Source organism: Delphinus delphis, chromosome 6, assembly GCF_949987515.2.
Source record: "Delphinus delphis chromosome 6, mDelDel1.2, whole genome shotgun sequence".
In the NCBI taxonomy this organism is placed as follows: Eukaryota; Metazoa; Chordata; class Mammalia; order Artiodactyla; family Delphinidae; genus Delphinus; species Delphinus delphis.
The window spans coordinates 2,276,141-2,303,268 of NC_082688.1; the positions used below are offsets into that span (position 1 = coordinate 2,276,141).

General features: G+C 59.7%; 1 protein-coding gene across 1 annotated transcript; it reads left to right on the forward strand.

Annotated features, from left to right (window-relative positions):
• Positions 1–1,932: 1,932 nt before the first annotated feature.
• On the forward strand, positions 1,933–27,040 carry DBH (dopamine beta-hydroxylase). Its single transcript, XM_060013846.1, has 12 exons — positions 1,933–2,250; positions 4,466–4,612; positions 5,898–6,155; positions 7,117–7,293; positions 7,901–8,003; positions 11,757–11,923; positions 15,080–15,223; positions 15,685–15,723; positions 16,264–16,323; positions 20,294–20,421; positions 20,892–21,051; positions 22,052–27,040. The coding sequence occupies exons 1-12, from the start codon at positions 1,933–1,935 to the stop codon at positions 22,181–22,183; spliced, it is 1,833 nt and encodes a 610-aa protein (XP_059869829.1). The 3' UTR covers positions 22,184–27,040.
• The last annotated feature ends 88 nt before the right edge of the window (positions 27,041–27,128 follow it).

Below are 27,128 nucleotides of genomic sequence, written 5' to 3' on the forward strand. Positions count from 1 at the left end.
TGTGTACAGTCGAGGGGGGTATCCCGTAGCCTTTTGTAGCATCTTTCCTTCTTCGGCCCTGTTTGCAGGGCAGCCCAGCCACTGGGAAGCAGAGACCAGCACCCACCAGGACCAGGGGAGGGGAACTTGCTCCAGATTTCATACTCATGCAGAGACACAGTCATTCCTTCCGAAGGAACAGAGTTCAGAGCAAAAACAGAGCCTGCTGCTGCAAGCTCTGGGCTAGCCTTTGTCACTATTTGAGGATTTGTGGGTATTTGAAGACGATATTGTGGACACTGAGGACATTGGTCAAGTTCTTGGTTTCTCCAGAGAGAAGAGGAATTGGAGGAGGAAGAAAGAAGGAAGGGTGTCAGATTCCTGGAAGGAGGAGGCCAAGTTCAGAGCAGAAGGCAATCAGGGACAACTTCCTGGAGGTGACAGCACAAGTCAAGTCCCCTCTGCACAGAGAAGGACAGGAGTGAGCTGGGATGCAGACAGACTGACACATGGGGCTTGCGGAGCCGTGAGTCCCAACGGGCCTGTGCAAAGGCTCTGTGTTGCGTGCGGGAGAAACCATGCAATCGGCTGGCTGCCCTGGGAGGGTTCAAATTCAGTCGGGGTCCACTCCAGGCTAAAGGACATTGTGGGCTTTGGAGTTTTGGACACAGGGAAGCAGGCCTGGCATTCACACCCCTTTCTGCAAAGTCTGTTTCCCCCAAGAATTGTGCCCTGCCATCTACCCCTCGGCAAGGTATGAATCAAGAAGTCTGCTCCCGTGAAGTAAGTCAGAAAGAGAAGGACAAATACCGTCTGCTAACACATATATGTGGAATTTAAGAAAAAAAAAAATGTCATGAAGAACCTAGGGGTAAGACGGGAATAAAGACACAGACCTACTAGAGAACGGACTTGAGGATATGGGGAGGGGGAAGGGTAAGCTGTGACAAAGCGAGAGAGAGGCATGGACATATATACACTACCAAATGTAAGGTAGATAGCTAGTGGGAAGCAGCCGCATAGCACAGGGAGATCAGCTCGGTGCTTTGTGACCGCCTGGAGGGGTGGGATAGGGAGGGTGGGAGGGAGGGAGACGCAAGAGGGAAGAGATATGGGGACATATGTATATGTATAACTGATTCACTGTGTTATAAAGCAGAAACTAACACAGCATTGTAAAGCAATTATACCCCAATAAAGATGTTAATAAATAAATAAATAAAAATTTAAAAAAAAGAAGTCTGCTCCCCAGCAGTGTTCCCTGCTCTCTGGGGCCCCCAGAAATCCACCTGCAATCTGCCCCCAGCCCTAGCAGTACAACCACTCCTTCTGGAGCAGCTGTGGCACCAGCTGGAGCCTGTGGGGAAATCGAGAGAAGACAAAAGTGGGAACAGCAGGCCAAGGAGAGAGTGTTTAAACACAGGGACTATTTGGGGATCGTCTTTTATCTTTAGTTTGAAATCGGTCCACCCTCTAGTATTATATGGTAGAAGCAGCTCCCTGGGCCTGCGGCCGTGAGGTCTCGTCACTCACTGGTCACCTTGGAAACCCCTCGGAGCCTCAGTCTGTCCATCCACGGCGGAGCAGCTCATGGGCCCAATCCGTCAGCTCCGCGGGGACAGGCCCAGGCAGCCAGCCTGGTGGTCAGCCCAGTGCCTGGCTGGAGGCCGCCTGCAGGGAGGAGCCCTTTCCGGACACCTCTCGGAGACTATTCAGAGCGAATGAAACCAGCCTGTCTGCTTCAATTCCCACTGATGATGTCCATGTGTCATTAGTGCCAATTAGGAGAAGCAAGGGCAGCAAAGCGTTTGGCCTGGGGCCTGGCCTGGTGGGAGGGTCACTGGGACAATTGAATTCCCCACCAGACAAATGTGATTACCGGTGGAGCCCGGGCCCACCCCCTGCGGGGCCGAGACATAAATGGCCAGGTGGGGCGGCCAAGCTCACCCAGCCATGCAGGTCCCCAGCCCCAGCGTGCGCGAGGCGGCCTCCATGTACGGCACAGCGGTGGCCGTCTTCCTGGTCATCCTGGTGGCCGCACTGCAGGGCTCGGCACCCCCCGAGAGCCCCTTCCCCTACCGCATCCCCCTGGACCCCGAGGGGACTCTGGAGCTGTCGTGGAATGTCAGCTACGTGCAGGAGACTGTCCACTTCCAGCTCCTGGTGCGGGAGCTCAAGGCCGGCGTCCTGTTTGGGATGTCGGACCGTGGCGAGTTGGAGAACGCCGACCTGGTCGTGCTCTGGACCGACGGGGACAGTGCCCACTTTGGGGTGAGTCTTCCCTCCGCAGTGCTCCTGAACTTGCCTTTTCCTCTACACTCACCGTCCTTAACCTGGCAAAGGAAGTCTCCCTCCTGCCTCTCTGGTCGCGTTTACTCTGGGCATCCCTTGTGTCCCAAGCTTGGGCATCTCGGGGATGCTGATGTGAGGACAAAATGGGAAATCGATGACTTCCACAGTCCTTGACTGCACGCCCCAAATGACAGAGCTCAGCGTGCCCAAGGAGCACAGCCGCACACGAAGGACACACTCGCCACATAAACACACGTCCTCCACCGCCCCTGCCCTCGGGAGGGCGGCCCCACGTACCCACCCGCATGAACAACGCCCAGAGGTCACACGCGGCCAAGCACGGTGGCTGGCCTGCCTGCCCACTGCCAAGGACGCGGTGCTGGCTCATGTGGGTAACCTGAGCAGGTGCAGACTCCCCGGCCCCTAACCCGGAAGTGGAACGAACCGTCCGTGGAGTTAAGCCAGGACGCTGAGGGCGTGCGCTTCCCTCCACGCCCGAAATTCACCCCCATTCTTGCCAGAAAGGGAGAAGGAGTGGGGGGAGGTTTCCCTTCAAAGGAGAGAGGTTTTGGGGGCCCTCGACAGGCTGAAGGGAGGCCCTCTGGGTTGGGGGAGCCTAGCCATCTTGCCCTGAGCCGCCACCCAACATTCTTCCACCCTGACCTCTCTGGGGACCAAACCCAACTCTCTCATGGAAACAGACGCAGGAGGGTTAAAACAGTTTTTAAGTCAGGAGGCACTTTATCTGTGAGCAGAGGGGCTCTTCCTTCAATTAAGTGTGGGAATCCAGCGGTGCTCCAAGCCGGGGTCAGGACAGGCCCCCGGCCTCGCGTTCCTCATCTGCAGAGTGGGTACAATCATCCCTCTCCACCTTCTCGCGATGTGTGAGTTCACACAAGCTGGTCTTTCTGGAAGCCGGTGGTGCTCTGTCCAACCCCTGCCACAACTCTGCAGGAAGGAAGGAGCTCCGCATACTTCCCAGGGGAGGGTAGGTGAGCCCGACCACCAGCCAGACGGGGTGGGGCCTCCTGGGCCCCGGGCTGTCCCACCTCTCCTCCACCAGGATGCTCAGTGGCTACGGGTCACGGCCAAGAAAGACCTGGGCAGCGCGTCCCAGAGGAGCCGGCAAGCCCGGAAGCAGCTTCCCCGGCTGCCAGGAGAGCTGGGGTCACTCGGTCCTCCAGCACAGGCAGGATAAATTTGCACAACAAATTCCTATGCAAACAAATGTCAGACTTGTTTTTCCTCCTTTAGCAAATATGTTCAACAATTAATTCTAGACTTCCAGCCGAAGGCTCACGAGCTGACTTTCTGCTTCTGTTTAAAACGAGTCCTTCTGCAGATCAGCAGTGCACCCCAGCACGAGCTCCACTGTGCTTTTCTCTAGGGAAAATGTGGCAAAATCTTTGGCAGGTTTCTTTTTTGCTCAAGGAAATGAGGAAAACATGCTTCAGCCCTGAATGCAGGGTTTAAGAAAATCCTAAGGCCAAGGACTGGTGGTCCCGTGTTGTTCCTGAACTGGAATAGCGGCCTGCTGGTCGGGGGCAGGGTTTCCCTCACAGCCTCCTTGCCAGGTGGACGGCTTTCCGGGCCCTGGCCTGGAGCCCCGGCGTGGCCGAGCCCTAGAGCCTGGTGCCAGGGAAACAGCTAGGGAGAGGGGAGGGCAGGGTTTGGCCAGAACCACCACCCTCGGACATCCTGGGGAAATGCAGCAGGTCCGTTTCCTCCTGGGCCTCGGTTTACCCTCTCCGGGCAAGGCTAAGACTAGGGCGAGGTGGGCAAGATGCTGGGGGGGGCGGCGTTTCAGGCGGGCTCACTCTCAGGGGAGTGCAAGTGCAGGGTGGGCAAACCCTCTCCGAGGTTCCGTGTGCTGTTAGGGTCCCTCCCTCCACAGACCAAAGGCGATTCTTTGTCTAAGGCTCCCGGGTCCCACCCAGAGGTCTGGGAACCTGCATGGCTAACCAGCCCCAGTGAGTCCTGGCTGGCGTTTGAGGCCGTGTGTCAAGGGCACAGAGGAAGAGAGTGGGGTTGGACGTCAACTCCACTGTCTCAGGCAGACACCGAGTGTGGGTGTGACGCCCACCCCGGGCAGAACCCCAGGAGCCCCAGGGCGAGGTGTGTCCAGGGGCTGCACCGCGGGCGGCCAACGCTGAACTCAGCCCCTTGTGCTCCGAGCCCGCCCTTGCCTCTACAGGACGCCTGGAGTGACCAGAAGGGGCAGATCCATCTGGACGCCCAGCAGGATTACCAGCTGCTGCGGGCACAGAGGACCCGGGAAGGCCTGTCCCTGCTGTTCAAGAGGCCCTTTGGCACCTGTGACCCCAAGGATTACCTCATCGAGGTGGGTGGCAGCCCGCTTGCCCAGGAGACCGTGGGCTGCGTGGAGCCCTCTCGCATACCAGGGCGGTATCCCTGGGCCGGCCGTGCACAGAGAGCATGGATTCCAGAGGCGGCTGGGTGGGGACAAGGCAGGTGGGGAGAAACCAGCTCTGCCATCGGCGTCTGATCCCTCAAGCAAGCAGCTCTTGGTTGACACGTAGCTGACGTGTTTCTAGATGTTGGTCTCGCCCCGAAGCTTTCAGACAGGGACCTGAGTGGTCTTCCTCCTGACTAGTTCTCTCTTCCTGGTCCAGCATCTTCAGGAGAATTCTGGAGAGAGCCCAGGAGACTTGGTTTCCCAGACTGGCTCTGTGGCCAACGGACTGTGAGGCTCCGGGCAGGTCCCCTCCTCCTCTGGGCCTCAGTTTACCTGTCTGTAAAAGGGACTTAGATGATCTGTAAGGCTCGACCTGCTCTGTCTAGGAATTCACAGCTGCACCAGATCTAAAAATCCTTAGGCTTCTCACTGCTCCGAGACCCTTAGGGAAAAACAAGCCAGTTCCCTCCTGAAGGCAAAACTTTTCCACTTTCCAATGCACCTTGACACCCAGAGCCTGTGTTATCTTTATGACGCGTCAGCGACATGGGCTGGCCCAGTGCTACACGAGGAAACTGAGGCCAGACAGGGGAGGACTCGCCCAGGGACACACGGCAGAGAGGGGACAGAGCTGGAGCCAGAAGGAGTGCCCTTCCAGAAGGAGGTCTGAGTCCTTACCCTACTGGCTCACCTTCCCCACGGACAAGGGCAAGGGCAGGCAGAGGACCCTCTCCCAGAACTTTGCATGGCGTCTGGTGCCAATGTGTGCTCAGCTCAGAGCCTGCAGCCTGGGTGTGGGGAAGCCTCCTGCCTGGAGCTCTGAGACACCTGTGCAGAGAACAGCCCTGTCCCCAGTGACCCTGGGGGTGGTGGAGGGAACACATGTCCCAGGTGAGCCAGCCGGCCTGGTTCACAGCAACCCAGCAATGGTTGGTTGAATGGACGCTAAGCAAATGTAGATAGAAGGAATTTAGGGAGACAACATGTACTAATGGCTGGTGCAAACCGTGGGCTCTGGGGGTGGTCGGCCTTGGATTGAATCCCAGCCAGGTCCACACAGAGCCTCAAAGCTCCCCTCCTTCAGAGAAGTGAGAATCGGGCATGTCACCAGCCAGGCGCGGGTGGGTAGGGACCTGGCATCTCCCCGGTCACCAGGAGCCCAGCTCTGGGGGTGTGAGTGGATGAGTGCCGGGCCCTGTCTCGCCTGCAGGACGGCACCGTCCACCTGGTGTACGGGATCCTGGAGGAGCCGTTCCAGTCGCTGGAGGCCATCAACGTCTCCAGCCTGCAGACGGGGCTGCAGCGGGTGCAGCTGCTGAAGCCCAACATCTCCGTCCCGGCCCTGCCCTCAGACGTGCGCACCATGGAGGTCCGCGCCCCCGACGTCCTGGTCCCCGGCCAGGAAACCACGTACTGGTGCCACATCACCGAGCTCCCCGACAGCTTCCCTCGGCACCACATCGTCATGGTACGTGGGCCCAGCCCTATCCCAGCTCTGCCTCCCACCTGGGGCCTCAGAGGTGTCCCGCCCCGGGGAGCTGTCCATGGTCCTGCTGGGACCAGTGACCTCTGTCGTGTGGACCCCAGGCAGGGTCTGAACTTTCTGCAGCCACAAGTGTGCTCTGCCCCGCCCCCCGTCACCCTGCTCACTCCCCACCCTCCCAGGGCTGCTGCACCCCAGCTTCCCAGCCTGGACCAAAGGCAACTGATGTATTGATTTTTGCATCTTATCTCGGGACTGGAACTGCTGTCTAGCTATTTATCTGTCCGTCAGGACACCCTCCTCCTTCATGAAATAACAGCTCAACTCAGAGCTCAATGGCTCTAAACACCTTCCTGGAGATATAACAGTAACGACAGTAGCTGTTGAATGTCCCTTCTTTGCCTGGCCTGGGGGAAAGGGGAGGTGGTTTACCCCCTCCATCACCACAATACTACACACATAGTGCTAGATATTATCACTCTTATTTCCATTCGAGGACGTGCAGCCCAGAGAGGTAGTGTGAGTTCCCAAAGTCACACAGCAGGAAGTGGTGGGCCCGACTCAGTGCTGCACCTGCCCCCTAGGCTCAGCCTTGCCTCGGGCAGCCTCCGTGTGTCTGTGCAGCCACGTTCACACGAGGACGGCGGCCTTCCTGTCCCCCAGCCCCCTTATCGGGAGATGACTGGCTGGGTCCCCTTCCCTTTGCTCCTGAGCTCACCGTGAGCTTCTGGCAGATTCTGCCTGCTTCCAGGTTGGTGGCTCCACCCCCAAACCTGAGCCCCAGAAGCACCCCTGGAAATCACCTGGCTCAACCCTCCCATTTTACAGAGGGGCACGCAGAGGCCCACGGAAGGGAGCTGCCGGGTGACAGCCCCACCCATAGGGGTGAGCAGGTGGGGGGGCGGGGTCCGCTGTCCCAGGTCCAGGGGGTGCTCTGCTCCCGCAGTATGAGCCCATCGTCACCGAGGGCAATGAGGCCCTGGTGCACCACATGGAGGTCTTCCAGTGCGCAGCCGAGTTCGAGAGCTTCCCCCACTTCAGCGGGCCCTGCGACTCCAAGATGAAGCCGGAGCGGCTCAACTACTGTCGCCACGTGCTGGCCGCCTGGGCCCTGGGCGCCAAGGTGCGTGCCCTTCCCAGCATCTCCCCAGGGGGCCCCCAGTTATGCATGAGAGCCTCCAAGAAGTGAGGCCCCCCGGGCAACCCAGGCCCCGAATAACCCCGTCTCCCCACCACCTGTGCATCGTTGGAATCCCATGGCTCTTTTGAGCCACGAACGCCTTCTCCAGCCTCCGTTACTTTCCTGTAAAAATGCAGGAGCCCCACGACCTAACATTCCTCGTGGGCATCGCTCTCATTTCCCCGATCAAGTTCCGCTGGACTTGGACGGGTCTGTGCACAGGGTGGTCCCGGGGCTGGCCTCCCTGGGCTGTGTCCAGGGTCTTCCAGCAGCTTCCTCCACCGGCTCAGAGGAGGGGCTTGGGCGGTGGGCTCGCCTGGGGGCATGAGCTCTCCCCACTCCCTGACCCCGAGTCTAATAGGAACGTTGCATGGGCTGGTAGTGAGCTGCCCATCATGGGGAGAGTCCTAATCTGGCTGCCCCACCAACAGCACTCACTGCAGCTCAGACCCCAGCACATGGGTGGGTATGCCCTGACCGCCCCGGGACCCCTCTCTTGACACCCCAGTCTGTCTGCCTGGCCTGACCCTGCCCTCCCTGCTCCCTGCAGGCCTTTTACTACCCAGAGGAAGCCGGCCTTGCTTTCGGGGGCCCTGGGTCCTCCAGATTTCTCCGCCTGGAAGTCCACTACCACAACCCGCTGATGATAAAAGGTAGGGAGCTCCGAGGTGTGCTTCCAGCCTTACCGTCCTCCCCTCGGGAATGCTGGGCGTGGCCATACCCAGTTAGGAAGATAGCCGGGCTGGCGGGGCTTAGCACCGCACCCCTCTCCCCCCAGGTCTAGCCTCCTTGTCGCGTGGCCCACCGCGGCCTGCGTGCCTCTTGTCTCTTGTTCACGGCCCGTCTCCTGGGCCTGCGGTGGGCTCCCCAGGCAGAGTCTCATCGGCTGGCTCATCCGCACGGTGGGGGCCCAGCATCTTCACCCCTCCCCCTTCATAAACACAGCTGCCACCAACACCACGCTGTCCCAGGTACCACCTGGGAAAGGCAGGTAGAGGTTTCTTGTGTGCCTATTTTGCAGAAGAGCAAATTAAGCTAGTGGTGAAGGGATGCCTCCAGGGCCATGAAGCGAGTAGGAATTGAGAGCCAGCAGGTCTGGTCTGACCCGTCTCCGTGGCCTCAGTGGTGCAGCCACGCTGTGGTCGAGCCCACACTTGAACCTGGCAAGCTGGGTCTGATTCCGAAGCTTTAAGGAACATTTAGATGTCGGGTCCATCTGAGGAAACACAGCTCACCCCTCCTCCCACACCCTTTCCTCATTGGCACCCGACAGAGCAGAATGCTAGCATCAGGTGTGCCAACCAACGGGGTCCCAGACAGTGGAGGGAGGTCACAGGCCGGAGTGGTCGCATGTGCCGTCTCCCCTGAAAATCTAACTTCTGTGAGGCTGCTCAGACCAGGAGATGCCCCCCCAACCCTGACCTCCCCTCCCCAAAGGGGTGACTCTCCAGCACCCATGAGAGGCGGCTCTGCCGTCCCCAGAACAGGCTGGGCCAGGACAGGGCACATGGCAGGATGGCAGGATGCAGGCCACTCCAGAGCCAACACGATCCCTGCCTAGAACCCAGCCGCCAATGGTTTGACCATTGGGAGGCACGGCCCCAGGACTGTCCTCAGGGCCAGGGGAGTGCCTGGCTCACTGGGGGGCGTTTCTGGCTATGAACTTCCCTCCTGCTTCTCAAAACCTGTCACCACAGAGCAAACGCATGCCTGGAGTGTGAATGTGTCGATGGGATTTTATTTCCATGTGCTCTGTGTCAGGGCGGCAAACAGGTTCTGCTCACCGGGACTCCTCTGACTGACCCTCAGCTGCAGCTCCAGCTCCCTGCTGGAAAGGCAGCTGAAGGCCGTACTGGGATTGATTAGCGATGTCTGCCCTGGGCACTGGAGGGGTGGCTCTTGTTTGTTTTTCGCTGTTGAATTTATACTAGGCAGACAGAAATCCACAAGACCCCCTCCTGTGAGATGCAGGATCATGTCTCATTCCCCAATTTACCACACCAGACCTTAGGTCCAGAAAGGTGCAAAGGCTTTTTAGGAGGGAGACACAAGCAAAGTGCAAGAAAGTATGAAAGGAAGGGTCCACATGGTCTGGGCGGCATCATGGCAGCTTGTGACCTGGGCCTCGGAGGACAGGACCATTTTCACAGGGGAAGCTGACAGGTGCTTCGTTCCAGATGGAGGGATAGGCTGTGTCGTTCACAGACACGGAGGTGGGAAAGGGAGACAGGGGGTCCAGCCTGGCTGCAATGGAGGGGATGGGAAAGCGAGGTGGGGGCAGAGAGCAGGGACTGCTGGATCATCCTGTGCCTGAAGGAGGAACCACCAGGGTCAGTCTTTAGGGTGACGCTGCCAGCAGATACTGTATCCGAAACGGAAAACATTTTCCCCTCTCTGTTTCACCAGCATCTCCTGCCATATATTGTCACATGGCCCTCTTCCTCTCACTCACTCTCTCTTTTTTTAAATGACATTTTTCATTTGTGTAAGCGAGGGGCAGAACTAGTCTGAGAGATTAGACATCAGCTCCCGGCCAGGTCCCAGCCTGTGTCTCCCTAGCTGCGTGACCCCGGGTGGGTGACCCCTACCCTTGCTTCCTGACCTCCCTCAGCTGTCCTGAGGCTGGGGAAGCTCGTGCATGTAACGCTCCCAGCTGGGTGCGGGCACCAGGCTGTGCTCAACCAATAGCACCAGCGACTTCTTCCCGGCTGCGTCACTAACACTTTGTGCCGCTGGAATCATCTGCAGCGCACACAGAGGAGTGTACGTCAGCTTGGGCCTTAGCATGACACGGGATTTATTGCTCATTTAAAGCCTGAAAGCAAATGGATTTTTGAAAACTCCTTAAGCGTCAGGGAAGTCTGTCTCTTGCTGATTATCTGCTTGTATTTATGGATCTTTTGCCAAATGTAAGGATGCTCCTGTCACTTTGCAAATCTGGAGATCGGTCTCTTTTCTCTAAATATCAAAATTCAACAATTATTTCACTATTTAATCCCCATCTGAATTTTAACCAATTGCATCTCGCTTTTTATTATTATCCTCTGATGTAATCAGCCCAGAGATACAGAGGCTGAGTCTGGACATTGCAGGAGGAGAACGGGGCAGGGAGGGAGGGAGGGAGGCAGAGGCAAGACGGTGTGTCCTCAGCTCTGCCTCAGAGCAGCTGAGCAGGGAGACAGCCCTGCCCCCAAAGGTGCCCTGGGCTGGGGTCCCAGCTCGGCCACTTCCCAGCCCTGCAATCTTGAGCAGGGTCTTCAGCTCAGGTTCCGGGCCTCAGTTTCCCCGTCTGTCATCGCGGGAGGATGATTCTTCAGTTACACGGGCTCCCCCGCCCAGCTCCCAGCTCTCCTGCCCATTCCGAGGGGATGGGCCATGTCCAGCCCCTACTCCTCTCCCATGGGACTAGCCCCGAGATGCCAGGGCCTCGCTGACCGACTCCTGGCAGGGAAAGGATTACTCGAGACCTGTGGGTGCCGGCATCCCCAGACCTCCATCCGTCAGCTTCGTATGATCGCTGGGAGGCTGCCCAGGGAGCTGTGGACTCTCCAATTTGTTGACAAGAAGACCTGGCAGGTGTGGCTGGAACATGATGGGCAGAAGCACCAAATTCTTCTTTGGAAGAGGTCCTTGACTTTGAGCCCAGAGAGGGACAGCAACTTGCCTGAGAGCACACAGCACACTGTTGAGCAGATGGGACCCAGGACGGTGTGTGAGCCGGGGGGGCTGCACCCTTAGCACTGACCCTGCTCTAGGGGTCCACGCTCCTGCTTAGGTTTCTCCTGCGATGTCCTCCCAGCATACGCAGCCCCTGGGTCAACCCTGCAGGACAGGAATCAAAGGAGGAAGGAGGGAGAGAGGCCACAAGAAGGATGTGCCTTAGATGCTTCTTGCTGACTTCACCACACAGACTCACGCTCACCTGCCCGATGGGGCCGAGGCTCCTCTGTGAGAGCGGCCACGCCCTGCTCTCTGCCCAAACCTCACCGACAGGTGTCCTGCTGGTCAGTTCCAGCTCAGAGCCCTTGGAACCAGCAGGAAGAACATCAAAGCACTTCCCAAGCCCTCCGAGGCGCTGGCGAGCTTCCTGAATGCACCGCAGGCACCTCACCCGGCCCAACAGCACGGTTTTGGGTTTTCTTTCGTTGCCTTAATCAAGTCTTTCCAAAGCATTCACCTCGTTTCCACGGAAACAATGGCTCTTGCCTTGCACGTGGGAATTGCACAGGTGAATCGGTCCTTGTAACCATGGCGTTCCTCTGGGGTAAACAGGTGTGGGAACAAATGCAGGTGGGAGCGGGTGTGGGTGACTGGTGCCTCCTGGTTGAGGGTGGCTGGGGGGGTCCGTGTGCCAGGCGGGGCGAGGGGCGAGGGGCCCCGCTCACCTCCGTCCCTCCTCCTCCCAGGCCGGCGCGACTCCTCGGGCATCCGCCTGTACTACACGGCCACGCTGAGGCGCTTCGACGCGGGCATCATGGAGCTGGGCCTGGTGTACACGCCTGTGATGGCCATCCCCCCGCAGGAGACGGGCTTCGTCCTCACCGGCTACTGCACGGACAAGTGCACCCAGCTGGTGAGTGGGCCGGACATGGGGCTGGGCCTGGCACCGCCCTGCTTCCCCTGCTGAGGCCCCGAGGGTGGGGGCCGAGGTCGGCGGCTTGTGGCTTTGCTTTCCCCACCCTGCAGCTCCACCAGCGCCCCCCCCCCGACCTCCTCTGGACGCCAAGGAGCCGTCCCGCCGGCCGGCGTGCGTCTGCACCTTCCTCTCCAGTAATAACTGGCTCCCGCTTAGTCCAAACCTGAACCAGTGTTTAAAATACATGCTCGTCCCATGAACGAGACAGACAACCCATTCACCATGAGAAGCGCAGGCAGTGCAGCTAACACCCCTGGGTCCCGGCAGCCTCTCCCCCTCCCCGAGGTAGCCAGTTGCTGGATCTCTGGTGCCCCTTCGGACTTTTCCCCTACCTGTTTCTACAAGCCCTTACATGCGGCATGTTTAAAAACAAACTGAAGAGTGAACGTTTGTCTGTGACGCCCTTTAACCGACGCACAGCACAGATTCAGTGGGAACTTCACTGGCGCCGGACCAGGTGAGGCCAGCGAGGTGCCTGGGGCGCAGGACACAAGGGAGCCCTGACGCCCAGGGCTGCTGTGCGAGGGCAGGTGTGGCACAGGTAACGCTTAGACTCGGGGGCAGGTGGAGGGACCGAGCTTCGGGAGGAGCGGAAGTGACTCCCCAAATTCTGGGCCCTCGGTTCTCCCTGGCCTCCCCCAGTCCCGGCCTGTGCTGAACTGTCCCCTCGTCACCAGTATCCAGGCTGCTGTCAACTTTCCACTGACAGGAAGAAGCCCTCAGGGAAATTCTGTGCCCGCGGGAAATGTGTATCAGGTGTATTCTAGAGGTGGAATTGCCGCGCACAGGGATGTGAGCTTTCATTTGAATAAATCTGGCAAAAAGCCCCCCAGAAAGCCCGTTCTGGGGCTTCTTCCCCCCACAGTACCAGAGGGTGCCTGGTGCCCCAGACTTCCTGACCCACCGTATTATCAATGCTTAAAATATTTTCTCAATCACTTGGGAGAAGAACGTCACTGTCGTTCAGTTTGAATTTCCCCATTTGTAGAAGTTGAGGGTGTTTGCACCTGTTTCTTGGCCATTTGCCCTTCCTTTCTGCGAATATCTGTTCATAACGTTGTCCAGTGTTTCTAGTGGGTTGTCTGTCTTACTACTGGTAGAAACCAATAGTAAAAGAAGCCAAAAGTTCTTTTTATATGGTGGGTGTTAACGGCATGGTCTGTTGGGAACGCTGCAAACACTCTCTCCCATGCGGTACCTTTGCTTCTCACGATGACCTGCAAGGTGAGTGTTAGCGTCCCCACTTCACAGATGGGGAGACTGAGGCTTGCCGGGGCCACAGTGCCTCTGGTTGCAGAGTGAGGAGTCAAACAGGGGTCTCTCTGACTTCTCACAGCAGCCTGCCTTGTGATGCGGTTTATATGCGGATCTGTCTTCCCAGTGAATGGATTCCCTGGGGAGCTCCCTGAGCCTCCAAGTCTTAGGCAAGCAAAGGGCCCTCGAACTGAAGGGACAGAGCTGTCAGACTGCACTGGCCTCGTCTGCATCCACGGTGGGTCAGCTCTTATCTGAGACCAGGGGGGACAGACCGTAACCACAGCAGCATCTGACACTTTCCCGTGGCCCCAGAACGTGGTGACACCTTGCCGTGTGAAAGTCTCTGTGGCCTGAGCCTGGAGCTGGGGCTGCAGACTCACCGGCATAGAGGGGCCCCAGGCCGAGTGACTGACCTTTGCCCGGGGTACACGGGTCATGCTGACCCGCTGACCTTGAGAATACGCCTGTCACCAGCCTGGGAATGCAGCCCTGCCTTCTCTCACCAGAGTCTCTAAATACTTTACAGCCCCAAATAAAAATAACTCCGTTTTCTTGTTCCCCTTTAAATGGTACATTCTTTGTGAAAATCGCATTTCTGTGGACTCTCATGGAAGGGCCTCCGGCAGAGTGGGGGATCTCATCTCCGTTAGCAGACCTCCGAGGGGCGTGATTTCTGCAGTCGGAAGTCTGGCCTGGTCTAGGTATCCTCACCCAAGACCAGCCAAGAAGAAGCACAGTGTTTTGGACCACAGGCCCCAGGACGGCAATCCCCCTGCACCTGTCACACACCCACGGCTCTGGGCCAGTGGTCGGCCTCTGGGGACCAGACGGGAGAAACCCAGGGCCCCATTGTTCAGCAGGTGCTCCCAGGCCTGGCCCCAATGGTCACAAATGTGGCCACAAGGTTTCCCAGTCCTCATAATGACGAGGGCAGGGGACAGTAGCTGGAGGAGAACAAGATAGAAGCACAAACGTGAAATCGGGTGACGTGCGGAAGTGCAGCAGCCTGGGGTCGCTCAGTGACGGGGCGAGGGCACCAGGACCTCCCGGAGCAGCCGATGGGGTGGACGAACACGGCGGTGTGTTGTCAGGGAGAGGACCACGTCGAGTAGAAAACGCTTGACGTGCGTAATCCGTTTTAGGAAACGTTCTGTCTAAATCAAGTGAATGTTAACGCAAGAGAAACATCTGGAAAATGGCCGTCTGCCCTGGTGGTGATGTGAGGGCTGGCCTGTTTCCTCCGTGCTGCCCGCCTGCAGCTTCACGGTCACGCCACGGCTGTAGTACCAGGTGACGGTGACGGCAGGGAACAGCGGCCTGGCTCTCACGCAGATGAAGGGAGGTCGTGCCGAGGGCAGCTGGGGACCTGCCAGTGCTGGAGGCTGGCAGAGGCTGGAGAGGACGGCCGGCACTGCTGTCCCACGTCATCCGCCGGACGTGAGGACCCTAGAGTCTGTGGAATAGAGGCAGAACGAACCGACCAGCCTTCGGGGGCTCAAGAGAGGACCCAAAGGGAAGCCGTCGGCAGCCGGATGAGCCTCGGGCTTCTCTCCAGTTGCGGCACGCGGGCTTAGCTGCCCCGAGGCACATGGGATATTAGTCCCCCAACCAGAGATTGAACCTGCGTCCCCTACCTTGGAAGGCAGATTCTGAACCACTGGACCGCCAGGGACGTCCCTCTACTGAGTTTTCTGATGGGGGGTTTCACCGATCCGGGAGAAGGAAGGGCCTGGGTGATGCAAACGGTCCAGGGAAGTACTCACATGGCCGTTCTGTGGCCCTGGGGGTGCAGACAACCACGTGGCCAGGCCCTGACGCCCCCCCCCATCCCCGCAGGCTCTGCCTCCTTCCGGAATCCACATCTTCGCCTCTCAACTCCACACGCACCTGACGGGCAGGAAGGTGGTCACGGTGCTGGCCCGGGACGGCCGCGAGAAGGAGATTGTGAACAGAGACAACCACTACAGCCCTCACTTCCAGGTAGGGCCCACCACCCCACACCCCTTCCCCGCCCCGCCCCACCCTGCTGGCCCGCGCAGGGCATGGCTGTGGGCTGTCCGACCCTCTCTCTCCCGACGGCCATAGAAACGTCCCCATTCCGGGGCTCCCTCTCCTGGGCCAGCCCAGACGCCCGAGGAGCACACACAGCCAGCCGGTTCCTCTTGCGGATTTCATCTGGGGGAGGGGCTCCAGTGGGGGATCCTGGCGTGTGGCCGACTGCGGGATTCGGGGGACCCTGGCAGCTTGATGGTAACATCCATCTTAGATGACCACCTTCTTGTCCTAATCTGTTCCTGACCGGAGGCCAAACTTAACCAGTCCTGGCTTCCCACAGAGGAATCGGGGGGGCTGTGTCTGCAGTACTCTGAAGTCTCCCCCTCCCCCCTGCTCTGCCCCTCCCCCTCTCTGCCCCTCCCTTCCCCCAACTCTGCCCACCCCAGGAGATCCGCATGTTGAAGAAGGTCGTGTCCGTCCACCCGGTGAGTGCCCGGTTAGGGACGGGGGGCCAGGAGTGCCGGGAGTGCTGTCCCCAGTGGGGAGGGACAGGAAGCAATGGGGGAGGGCAGAGGCTGGGGAAGGCCTTCCAGAGCCAGGTCCATGCAGGACAGGGGCTGGGGCTGCCCCACCGTGAGACTCACCAGGACTGCACGGAGGGGCCGCAGAGGGGCCGGGACCAGACTGCACTTGGGGTGACAAGCATCCTCCCGCCTGATCAGCTGACCGCAGACCCGAGAGCTTTAGGGAGAGATGAGGGCATGGGGGTCACCGTGGGTCCCTCCAGCCCCAGGCAACCACCAGCCGGCTCTGTCCCATGTAGGAGGGGGCCACAGAGGCCGACGAGTAATCACCCCCTGGGGACACTCAGAGAGGGACCCTCGTGTGTGGGCACCCTGGGCCCACTGCTGGGCTCCTCAGTAGTGGATTGACTACCGCAGTCAGGCACCAGGTGGGACGGGCCCAGGGCACCTGGTACCCGACGCGGGCCGGTGCTGACGGGCCTTTGTCGGCTTGGTTCTCAGGGAGACGTGCTCATCACTTCCTGCACATACAACACGGGAGACAGGAAGCTGGCCACCGTGGTAAGTCACCTGGCTTCTTGCCATCTGCTGCAGAGCACGTGGACAAGTCTTATCTCCTCTAGACCAGAGGGCAGGGCTGCCCCTCCTTCATTCTTTCAGTCAGCCAGTGGCTCTCAGGGTGTGGTCCCTGTACCAGCAACGTCAGCATCCCCTGTACCAGCAACGTCAGCATCCCCTGTACCAGCAACGTCAGCATGGTAAAAGAAACCGATGGTGAACTCATCGGTTCCTCCCCAGACCTATCGAGCTGGAGCTGGAATTTGGGTGGTGACACCGCGACCCGAGGTTTAACAAGCTCTCTGGGTTATTCTGACGGCTGCCCTAGGTAGAGCGCCACGGCAATAAATATCAACACTAGAGCCGGTGCTGGGGAGCGGCCACGGGCGTGAGGTCGCTCCCCGCCCCCAAGGAGGCAGGCCTGCCACCAGCGACAAGCAGAGTTGGGATAAAACTAAAGACGCGGTGGAAGCGTTGGGAGCAGGGCCAAGAGAGGCGATTGTCAGACAGAGACCAAGGAGGGGGAGAGGCTGGGAGGGCCAGGCAGAGGGGAGGCGGGCGGGCAGGCAGAGGACAAAGGTCATTCTCACACCTTTGGTAACAAACCTGCAGCCACTTTTCTAACACACTGTTCATCAGCAAAAATAAGGGGGCTACGGAGACGTTCATTGTTACGCTGTCCCCTTTTGGGCTCCATGCTAAGACAATCCCGTGTAAAGGTAGTCGACTCTGCTCCGGAGGGATGGGGCACGGGTTCACCTGGGCTGGGCTGTGGGCAGCCCAGGAGGAGGACCCGTCCAGGGCTAGGTGTGCAGGCGGCACCAACAGAGAGGTGGTCACGTGACGAATCGAACAGCTGGGGCACCTCTGAGAACAAAGGGCGGCCCTGTTAACAATCGTGCCGGGTCAACAGGCACAGAGCAAGACCGCCCGAGCGCGCTGACCCCTTGCTGACAGAGTCTCTGACTGTCTCGATAGTCAGCGTGGGTCCCAGGAATCACCCCGGGAATCACGAGGTTCCGAGTGCACCAGACCTGGTGTTGCGTCCCAGCCTGCGCGGTCCCCTCCCCTCCCCAGGAACTCTGGTCTGCACCCGCGACTGCTCTGTCTCTTCATTCAGCTGACGCTCCTTGAACGTCTACCCTCTGTCCCATTTAGTTTCCTTTAAGACAGCTTTATTGAGATATAATTCACATGCTGTACAATTCACCCACTTCAAGTGTGCGATTCAATGACACTTAGAATATTTGCTACGTGCAACCGTCACCGCAGTCAATGTTAGAACATTTCCTGCCCCCAAATGAAGCCCAAATCCCTCAGCCCCATACCCTCAGCCCCAAGCAATAACTGATCTACTTTCTGTCTCTGTGGGTTTACCGATTCTGGACTTTCAGCTCCACGGAATGATATAATCTGTGCCCTTTTGTGACGGGCTTTTTTCACTCAGCATCGTGTTTTCAAGCTTCATCCAAGCCGTGGTGTGAGTCGGTGCCTCACTCCTCTTTCTGGCTGAATAAGACTCCATCGTGTGGATGGACCACAGTTGTTTGCCATTCACGCGTGGATGGACACTGGGGTGTTTCCACCTCTTATTTAGGGTTCACACCAGTCTCCAAGGTAGGAATCCTCGTCTCTGTTTTCATGGGTGAGAAACTGAGGCTCAGAGAGGGGAGACACTTGCTGAAAGTCACACACCTGACAACTAGGGCTGAACAGGCATTTAGCCCCGGGCCGTGTGCCTGTAAATTTCCTGCCTCGTGACCCCTCCCTCCGTCTGGATTTAAGGTGACAACTGCTCTGGGTCTGTGGTCACAAACTTGGTGGCGGGGGCAGGAGAGCTTTGCAGGCACACATCCCTGCCCTAAACCCCAGCACCTTCTTTTTTTTTTTTTTTTTTGGTGGTACGCGGGCCTCTCACTGTTGTGGCCTCTCCCGTTGCGGAGCACAGGCTCCGGACGCGCAGGCTCAGCGGCCATGGCTCACGGGCCCAGCCGCTATGCGGCATGTTGGATCTTCCTGGACCGGGGCACGAACCCGCGTCTCCCGCATCGGCAGGCGGACTCTCAACCACTGCGCCACCAGGAAAGCCCGCTAGCACCTTCTTTATGAGACTGCAAGGGGGGGCTCAGCACATCACACAGCCGCTAACGTGGAGCGCCTCCTAACCCTAACCCTTCTCCACGCGGAGGACTTGCTGTAATGACTCAGCCTGTCTGTGCGTAGGAACGCTTGAAGCTTGGCCAGGACCCTCTGAGGCAGCTGTCCCAGGAAACAGTGAGATGGAGCAACTGGGGGCACCCAGCTGGCAGGGAGCAGGGCTGGTCCAGGCGCCAACACTGCACGTGCCGCCTCTCGGTAGGGGGTCTGTGAGCTGAACAACGCCCCGGGCAGGACCACAGCATCTCCTACCCTGTGGGCGAGGCCACTGGGGCTGAGGGTGGGAGATGTCAGGCACCTGCTTGGCATCTAGCCGGTGAACGGTGAAGGGGAGCCCCCCAGGCCGAGCCCTGCTCCGTGCTGCTTCTGCGAGGGCCATGCTCCCTGCCCCACCCGACCTCATCCGGGAGAAATGGTGTCACGTCCAGGGATGTTGTGGCCACGTGAGTGTTCCTGAGGGCTTCGGGCCACCGCCCCGCACCCTCCTCGGGGAGGTGGCCCCGTCACCAGGCGGGATGACAGCGGAGGGCAGCAGGGCCTTCCCACACTCTGACAGCCCCGGGCCTGAAATGTGATTTCCAGCCCAGGGTGGAGACAAAGGGAGGGCTTCCTGAGCACAGCCCGCAGAGGGTCGGGACTCTCTCTTTTGATGTCTGAGACAAGCAGTAGTAGGAGGTACAGGAATCTGTGGAATTCCAGGAGGGAGGTTATCTTCATGATCTGAGGCCAGGACAGGACGGCCCAGAGGCCTTGGGAAATGGGGGGTCAGAACCAGGGAACAATACAGGTGAAACCCTCCCCCGAGGTGCCGCTCAGGAGCGGGGCAACGGCTCCTGGGGAATTTCCTTTTTAAACAGTCATCCTTGAGCAGAGCTGCCCAGGCTCCCTGTCCACTGCCTGGCGTGAGCCCGCAGCTGGGCTTTTTACGGTGCTTTTGTCCTGCCATAAAGAAGCAGATGCCTTTCTCCCCTCAAACTTTCCCACCAGCCAAATAACCCCCCCGCCCCACCCAGGCCCACTCCATTGTTCACAAAGAGCTGGGAGCCTGGGCAAGGCAAAGGTGGGCCGGGGCCATGCACCCAAACCTGCCCCTGCCCTGCTGGGGTCTGAGCCGCTGCCAGGCGGACCTCTGCTCCCTCCAGCCTGGCCCCTCTGCTGCCAGGTTCCTCCTCTTCCTGGGTCTGGGCTCCACGTTCAGCGGCTCTGAGAGCAGGGACCTGGCCAGGGGCTTAAAGCTGGTGGCACTCTGCTCCCTCCCAGGATGACAAAGCCACAGGTTTCCCTGGGTGGCTTGTGACAGCCTCTAGTCACCGGCACCTCTTCTGCAGCCCCTGCTCCTCCCAGAGCTGAGTTCTGGAAATGACGGGTGGCCATGCGGGGTCTTCTGTGAGGGGAGGCCTCCCCTGCTGTCCCCAGTCCCCAGGCTCACACCGCAGACTGAGGGGACAGCTCCCCAGCCAAGGTCGGGAGCCTGCATCCACTCAGGCCTCGCCCTTTACCCTCCCTGGGACTCAGTTTCTGCATCCATAAAACAGGTACACTAATACCCCTCTCGGGTGCCTCCGTTGTAGTTTGATTCCTAACAACACTTACCACCACCCGAGACGAGCGTACTGGCTGACTTGTTTGCTATTGGTCTCACCTGCAAAGGCTGGGAAGCCCAAGAGGGCAGGGACTTTGCTCGCTCAGAACATGGTGTGGCACCGCGTGGTGAGGGAACGAATGAATGCACGAATGCAGTGAATATATGAGATGTCGAGCGGCAGCGTCCCGGAGTAAAGCGCCGCTGCTGACGGGCGTCATCTCCGTCCCGCAGGGGGGCTTCGGGATCCTGGAGGAGATGTGCGTCAACTACGTGCACTACTACCCCCTGACGCAGCTGGAGCTCTGCAAGAGTGCCGTGGACCCCGGCTTCCTGCAGAAGTATTTCCACCTTGTGAACAGGTGATGGCTCCAGGGGAGCACGTCTGCTGTGCCTCCCATCCCTGGGCATGGCAGGGGAACCCCAACCCAGAACCCCCCAGGCCCTGTTAGGCAGCTGGGCGAAAGCAAGGAATCCAGGAGGAGGGGGAGCACAAATGTGGCAACCATGTCTCCACTCCCCCTTGAGGTGTCTGTGGCAGGCATCACTAATCGATCTCTGCACTTGTTTCCTAGTGAGTCTGGACTTGGCCTGAGAAGCCCCCTCCACCCAGCCTTGGAGCAGCCATTCCCTACTGATCCAAGCTGGCAGAAGAGATGAACCTATTAGCCATTGCCAGCAGGGAGTCAGGGCCAAGGCAGTATGTTAGGAGGCTGGTGGCCTGAGAGCTACTCTGGGGACCCCACCCATCTACAGGGAGGCGTCACTTGCCCTGCTGGGCTCCCCTCCCCTCTGCCATACCCTACTCTGGGCTGTTTCTTCCCCCAACAAGGTTCAACAGCGAGGAAGTCTGCACCTGCCCTCAAGCCTCTGTCCCTGAGCAGTTTGCCTCTGTGCCCTGGAACTCCTTCAACCGCCAAGTGCTCAAGGCTCTGTACAGCTTTGCCCCCATCTCCATGCACTGCAACAAGTCCTCGGCTGTCCGCTTCCAGGTATGCCTGCCCTGTGTGTGTGTGTGTGTGTGTGTGTGTGTGTGTGTGTATGTGTGTGTGTCAGGGGCACACCAGCCGCCGCTCTTGGGAACACCGTAGCCCCTTCCCAACCCCCAGCAGCAAGTTCTGCGGCTGCCCACCCCTTAGTGCCCCAGGCCCCTCAGAGGACCCCGGCGTGGGTGACAGGGCTCCACCCCAAGGAGCTGGCGAGACGCACTCACACAAAACAGTTGAGTAATCTGGTGGTGACAGACGGGCCCAGACAGACAGCTGACGGTCTGCAGAGGGAGAAACCGACAGCCACCCCAGAAGGGCGCTACCCGCTCTCTGACGCCGTCACATCACGGGACTAATCTTGGTGGTATGAGCAGGCCGCCAGCAAACTCCCCCGGAGTCTAAAAATAAAGTGCTCAGGGAGGGGCAGGTGAGAAACCATACAGTCTGAAGCTGCAGGCTGGTTTCTCTCCTTATCTGAGACCCGCTGGGATTCAAAGGCATCTCATGTGTTCCCCGGGCCAGCCGCCTGTCTGAGGCCAAGGCTGGTCCTGAGTTAGGCGTGGAGGGCTCTGCAGCCTGCAAGTCTGGAAGGCAGGTTTTCTGGAGGCATTTGGGAGCTGGATTAATTGCTATAAATCAAACATTCCCGGCACCAAGGGCGGGCCTCATGATGGTGCGTCAGAGAGTCGTTTAGGGCAGACGTCTGATGCGGTTAAAATGTGCCCTTTGATGCAGCCTTGTCATGGGGCGGGGGGTGGGGATCGCTAAAAACTCAGCCTGTGCCCAGGGCTTCTGACTGCTTCTCTGAAGGAAGTGAGGGGCGGCCAAGGAGGCAGATGGGGGCCTAGGATGACTTCCGGGTGAGGACCCCCAAGTAGCAATGGGGGGTTGGTTTGGGACAAGGTGAGTTTAAGGGAAAGAGGTCATTGGGAAAAGGGCCTGGGGAGGTGGCCTCCGCTTCACCCCTCCAGCCTCAGTTTATCTCCTGGTCCCTTCCTTGCAGGGTGAGTGGAATCTGCAGCCCCTTCCCGAGATCATCTCCAAGCTGGAAGAGCCCACCCGCCACTGCCCAGCCAGCCAGGGTCAGAGCCCCGCCGGCCCCACCATGGTCAGCATCGGCGGGGGCAAAGGTTGAGCGGGTGTGGTCTCCTCGCTCCCCCCTCCACGCCGTCCCTGTGGGCTCACGCCGGCTCTGCGCACCCCCGTACTCTACGAAGACCCCTATGGAGCAGCTCTGTGTGCCCAGGATGAGGGGCTGGACCAAGCCACTGCCTGAGACTAGGGTCCATTCCAGCATTCTCCCCCGGGGGAGCCCCTGCATGGCTGAGAGGGTCCCGTGACAGCTCCCTGTTGACCCGCCGAGGACTGGGTGGACCGAGACCCTCGCGCACCCTTTTGACGCAGCGTAAGGGTAACCTCCCTCGGAGGTCTAGAGTCCAGTGCCCTGAAAGCCCTGCCGTCTCTCTGGGAGGGGCCAGCCTCCTGGCACACGAGCCATGCCTGGCCGCCATCACCCGAGCTGGCCCCGCGTCCCCGGCCCCGGCTGATGGCGCTCTGTGTGGGCATGTGACAGGTGAGAGTGCTGCTTCAACGTGTCCCTGCAGACTGGCTCACGTGTCGCAGTGGGCGTCTTCCCAGCTGACAGAGACAGGACAAGCCATTTAGCTAGTTAGAGACTTGCCTGGGGAAACTGCTCCATTGCAGGGTAAACAGATATTTTCGCCCACCTAAAGGGAAAGCCTAACAGCACCTCTCACCACCACCGAAAGATGCGACAGCAGAGATCCGGACAAGGATCTGGGCGCCGGCTCCTTGGGAAGCGGAATTAATAGCCCGGGTCGCTTCTCTCTGCGGCGGGACAGGCAGCTGATGGAGCAAGCGGGCCCTGGAATCAGACCCGCGTGAGAAGTCCAGCCCCACCTCCCTGACCCTTAGTCTCCTCATCTGTAAAACGGGGCCAGCGCCGTGCGGGTTACTGAGACAATAAAACTCGTGCACAGGGCGGCACCCAGCGACGGCTAGTACAGGGTGGTGCTGCCTGGCCAGGCACCCTGTCCCGGGCGGAGCAGAACATGCCTCACGCCTCCTGGGTCAGTCTTCACGTTCCTCCCTCTTTCTTCGCTGCCTCTGTTGAAGGCCAAGTTCAGCTCTTGGGTGGTTTCTGCCAGGAGTGACAGATTCAACTCTGTCCAGCCAGTTCAGCAAAATTCTGTACAGCCTCTAGGGGAGACAGAGGGTGATGGATGGCCTCCAAGTCCCCCCCAGCCCCGCCTTACACCCCAACAGCCGTCCGCTAAGCGCTGCCTCTCCTCCTGCCAGACACTTCATTACAGACGGGACGAACGGGCCCAGGCGCCCTGCACTGCGTCACATAAATCATGGCTTCCTGCGCCGTAAGTCACAGGCCATGATGGCTGTGAAACGCCAGGCCTGACAGAGGCTGCAGGGCGGCCAGCCCTCTGTCATCTTTAGAGCCCCGGACGACAGCGGGGAGAGAGGCCCCTCCCCTCAGGGCGCAGCCCTTGGGAGGGCAGCTGGAGCTCGCCCAGCCTCCGGCCCTGGTCTTCTGGCCCAAAAAGACCCCTTCCCTCTGATCATGCCCACCTGGCAGCCCAGACAGGGGTCCCAGTCAGCCCAGAGCTGTGGCAGAGGGCTCGAGGTTGACCCCCGGGCCTCACACCCACCAAGCCCCTCCTGGCCGCCATTGCTTTGTTCCACACTTGTGGCACCCCAGCCTCACCAAGGAGGGAGCTGAGGTTCACAGAGGAGACGCCCCTCCTCACCCGGGGCCCCTGGAGGATTAGTGGAGATCAGGAATCACACCCAGTTCCAGAACCTTCCGCCACCCACACCGACACCCTCTCCCCTTCACTCACTGTCGCTCGCAGGCTGCTTGCTCTTTTCCTCGTGGGCAGCCTGCGCTTCTCCCCCTATCCCGCCCAGATTACCGCACCCGTGTCACTGATAAGAGTACATACCTGGTTCTGTGCTAACCCTCCCACGAACCCACGACGGACTGTTTCTGCTCCCACGGACAGATGGGGAAACTCAGAGATCTAAAGCTAGGTGCTGAGGTCACCCAGAGTGAGCACAGGGCCAGGAAGTGACCCCGGGCCTGTGTGACCGCAAAGCCTGGGCTTGCAACCTCCATTTCCTTGCTTAGGACCCAGGCACTGTCCCGGGGCCTCGTGGGGACTAAGCAATGACAGCTGGGGCAAATGTTCACTACCTGAAAATAGCCGGTCAGGGCGAGGCACTACCTTGGCCAGGTCCCTTTGAGCACTGTCCAGGATCCCCCATCTTCTGAAGGACTGGGGCGGTGGAAAGAGGGCGGTGAGGGTCCCGCAGCCTGGGTTCCCAACCCTCCCTCTGCTGTGTGGCCCTGGCCAATTTACTTTCCTTCTCTGGGCCTCCATCTTCCCATCTGCCCATGGAGAAGGTTCCCCAGCCTCCTGGGGGCAAGAGCTGCTCGGGTGACATGCCCAGAGTCCTGGGCTGAGGTGCGCCCACGCATGCTCAGTGTTGAGAAGGCCTGGGGCTGGGTGGTGGGGGCCGTTCCCAGGCTGCAGGCTCCCACGGGAGCAGGTGTGCCTGCCTGAGCCGGCCCCGGGAGGCTCCAGGGCTATATTGCCCGGTGGCCATTAAGCTCATGTGGCTGTTTAAGCTTAATTTTAAATGAATTAAAATGATATAAAACATTTGGGTTCTCAGTCACACCGGCCACATTTCAAACACTCGATAGCCACGTGTGGCCATGGCTACTGTACGCGCAGCCCAGGTATAGAGCATTTCCATCAACGTGGAAAGCTCCACAGGGCTGCGCTGCACCACGGCCGGGTCCCAGACAGCACCAGCTTAGCTGAGCTGCCTGGGCTGGGAGCCACGTGCATCCTCACATCCCAGCAGCCCTCTTGACGGGCCCGGCTCCGGACAGAGCAGCTGGACCACCGCAGGGGTGCAGGAATTGTCCACGGAGGCATTTGGGGCAGGACCAGTCTCCCAGGCTAAGGGTGGTCCCTCCTGCTTCGGAAGGTCCAGCCCCTTAGCCCCAGTGCAAAGCATTAGCAGCTTCCTGCATTATGACCACTGACAGGCCTCCAAAAGCCCAGTGGGGATGCTTCGATTCCCCCAACCGTCCCTGGCCCCCAGCCACCCATCCTGTGGTGCAGATGGAGAAACAGAGCCCCGGGGCTCCTGGGGGCTCCTACTGTCCTCTGCTCCATTGCAGCGAAAAACAAAGCTTCTCGTTATTGCAAAGAACCCCCGTTTCATCCCCCTCCGACCCTTCCAAAATGCCCTGAAAACCATGCAGGGTCTCCCGGGGACACGCACGGCTCCATTTACTCCCGTCTATCTAGCGCCCCCACCCTCACCCACCCTCAAGCATACACTCCACATTTCCCTGCATTTTCAAGAGGTTCTTGGGTGGAAGGCAGCCCACTGTGTCCCACGAATCCCAGGCCAGAAACTTCTGTGTTTGTGGCAGCCCCCTAATAAGGACTTGGGGAGCCCTCAGCGGGAGATTCTAGACTAGACCCCAGGAAGCCCTCCCCCTGTGCTGACATCATGGCCCAGGAGGCCTTCCTTTGCCTCTGTGTGGGGACCCTCGCCCTCTGTCCCCTCCCCGGTCAGAAACCAAAGCTTTGCCCTGGGCTTCCATCCTGCCCCTTCCTCCTCTGGAGGTGAGAGGAGGGGTGGGGGGCGGCAGGAGCGGGGAGGCGAGAGGAGACAGTTATTTAGGGTCCACGGAGGCAGTTCCTAGGAGATGCCTGGAGACCTCACGGGAGAGGGGAGGGGCGGCCCAGGCGGAGCCCCGTGTGGGCGGCCGAGGGGCAGTCACCCCCAGGCCCGGCCTGGCCCACAGACCCCTAGGTGCAGCGTTTCGGGGGTTAGCGTGTTTGCAGCGGGGGCCTTGGGCGATGAGCCTTTAAACTGGGGAGACCGAAGAATAAAGCTGAGAGGGAACAAAGGCAGAACCAGAACCAGCTCATGCTGGGGGTGGTCTGAGGCCTTCCAGCACTGCCACGGGCCCCTGAGCCCCTGGAGTGGCTGTCAGGTGAGGAAAATCGGCAGGCCCCCTGAAAGGCCGCCTGGCGCCCCTGGCGACTGCACCCAGCCCCGTGGCCATGCTCGGCGAGGCCCCTCCCGGCCACAGCGTCCACGCCTCCCCACGGCCCACTGCATGCCCCACTGCCTCCCGCTCGTGTAGTGGAGCAAGGACCCTGGGAGGAGTGAGGGTCTCGCCAGGGTCCCAGGGATTCCGCCTGGTGGACCCTCTTCAAGCTCACTCTGCGCGACCCCGAGCCAGATGGCTCAGTACCTTCCTCTCCAGCAGTGACCTGGGCGGGTGGTTCTGGCCGCCCAAGGGAAGAGCTTTGTTCCACGGGGTGGGGATGAGCTGAGCGCTCGGCCCTTCCAGGCCAGATGGTGCTTCTGTCGGGCAGGGAGGGTCCCCGGCAGGCAGAAGCTCCACTAGGGTGTCCTCAAGCGGAGGCAGGGCGAGGGAGCCCAGGGGCTGTGCCCCCACCGCCCCCTTGCAGATGGGGTGGCTGAAGCCCGGATGGGTAAACACGGCCCAGGCCACGTGGCAGGTCAGGCTCACCCCAGGACCTTAGCACGTGACGGGCTCGTCGTCCACAATCACTCAAATGTAGCCCCAGCTCCTCTCCTTTGCCGAATGCTTTTGTTGCCCCTCTTACCAGCTCTTCTGGAGGGAGGTGGGCCCCACGCCAGCTCCGTGTATGTGAGGTGTCTGGGAATCGAGCGGGCTGCGAGTTGCCTGGGGATTCCACTGCCAGGGCCCTTGGTCCTCACGGAGGACAGGGGCACCTCGTTCCCGCCAGCCACGCAAAGACCAGAGGCGGGGTGCCAGCGGCTCTGATGCAAATGCCCTTGCTGGGTGCAGGTGTCTGGGGTCCCTGTGGTCCCTAACAACCTGCCAGGCTGACAGACAGGAGCTAGTGAGAGAGTCGGGGCCTTCACCGTCCCGGGCCCCTGCAGGAGGCTCAGAGCTCCCGGCACGGCTGGAGCCGCACGCAGGTTGAGTCTGAGGGCGCGGGGGCGTGGGGGGGGGCACCCTT

What these genes read in the sequence shown, in the direction of transcription:
- DBH (XM_060013846.1), top strand. Translation starts at nt 1,933, where the DNA reads ATGCAGGTCCCCAGCCCCAGCGTGCGCGAGGCGGCCTCCATGTACGGC. An exon ending in CCAAGGATTACCTCATCGAG is followed by an intron (nt 4,613 to 5,897) that starts GTGGGTGGCAGC and finishes TCTCGCCTGCAG; the next exon opens with GACGGCACCGTCCACCTGGT. An exon ending in CAACCCGCTGATGATAAAAG is followed by an intron (nt 8,004 to 11,756) that starts GTAGGGAGCTCC and finishes TCCTCCTCCCAG; the next exon opens with GCCGGCGCGACTCCTCGGGC.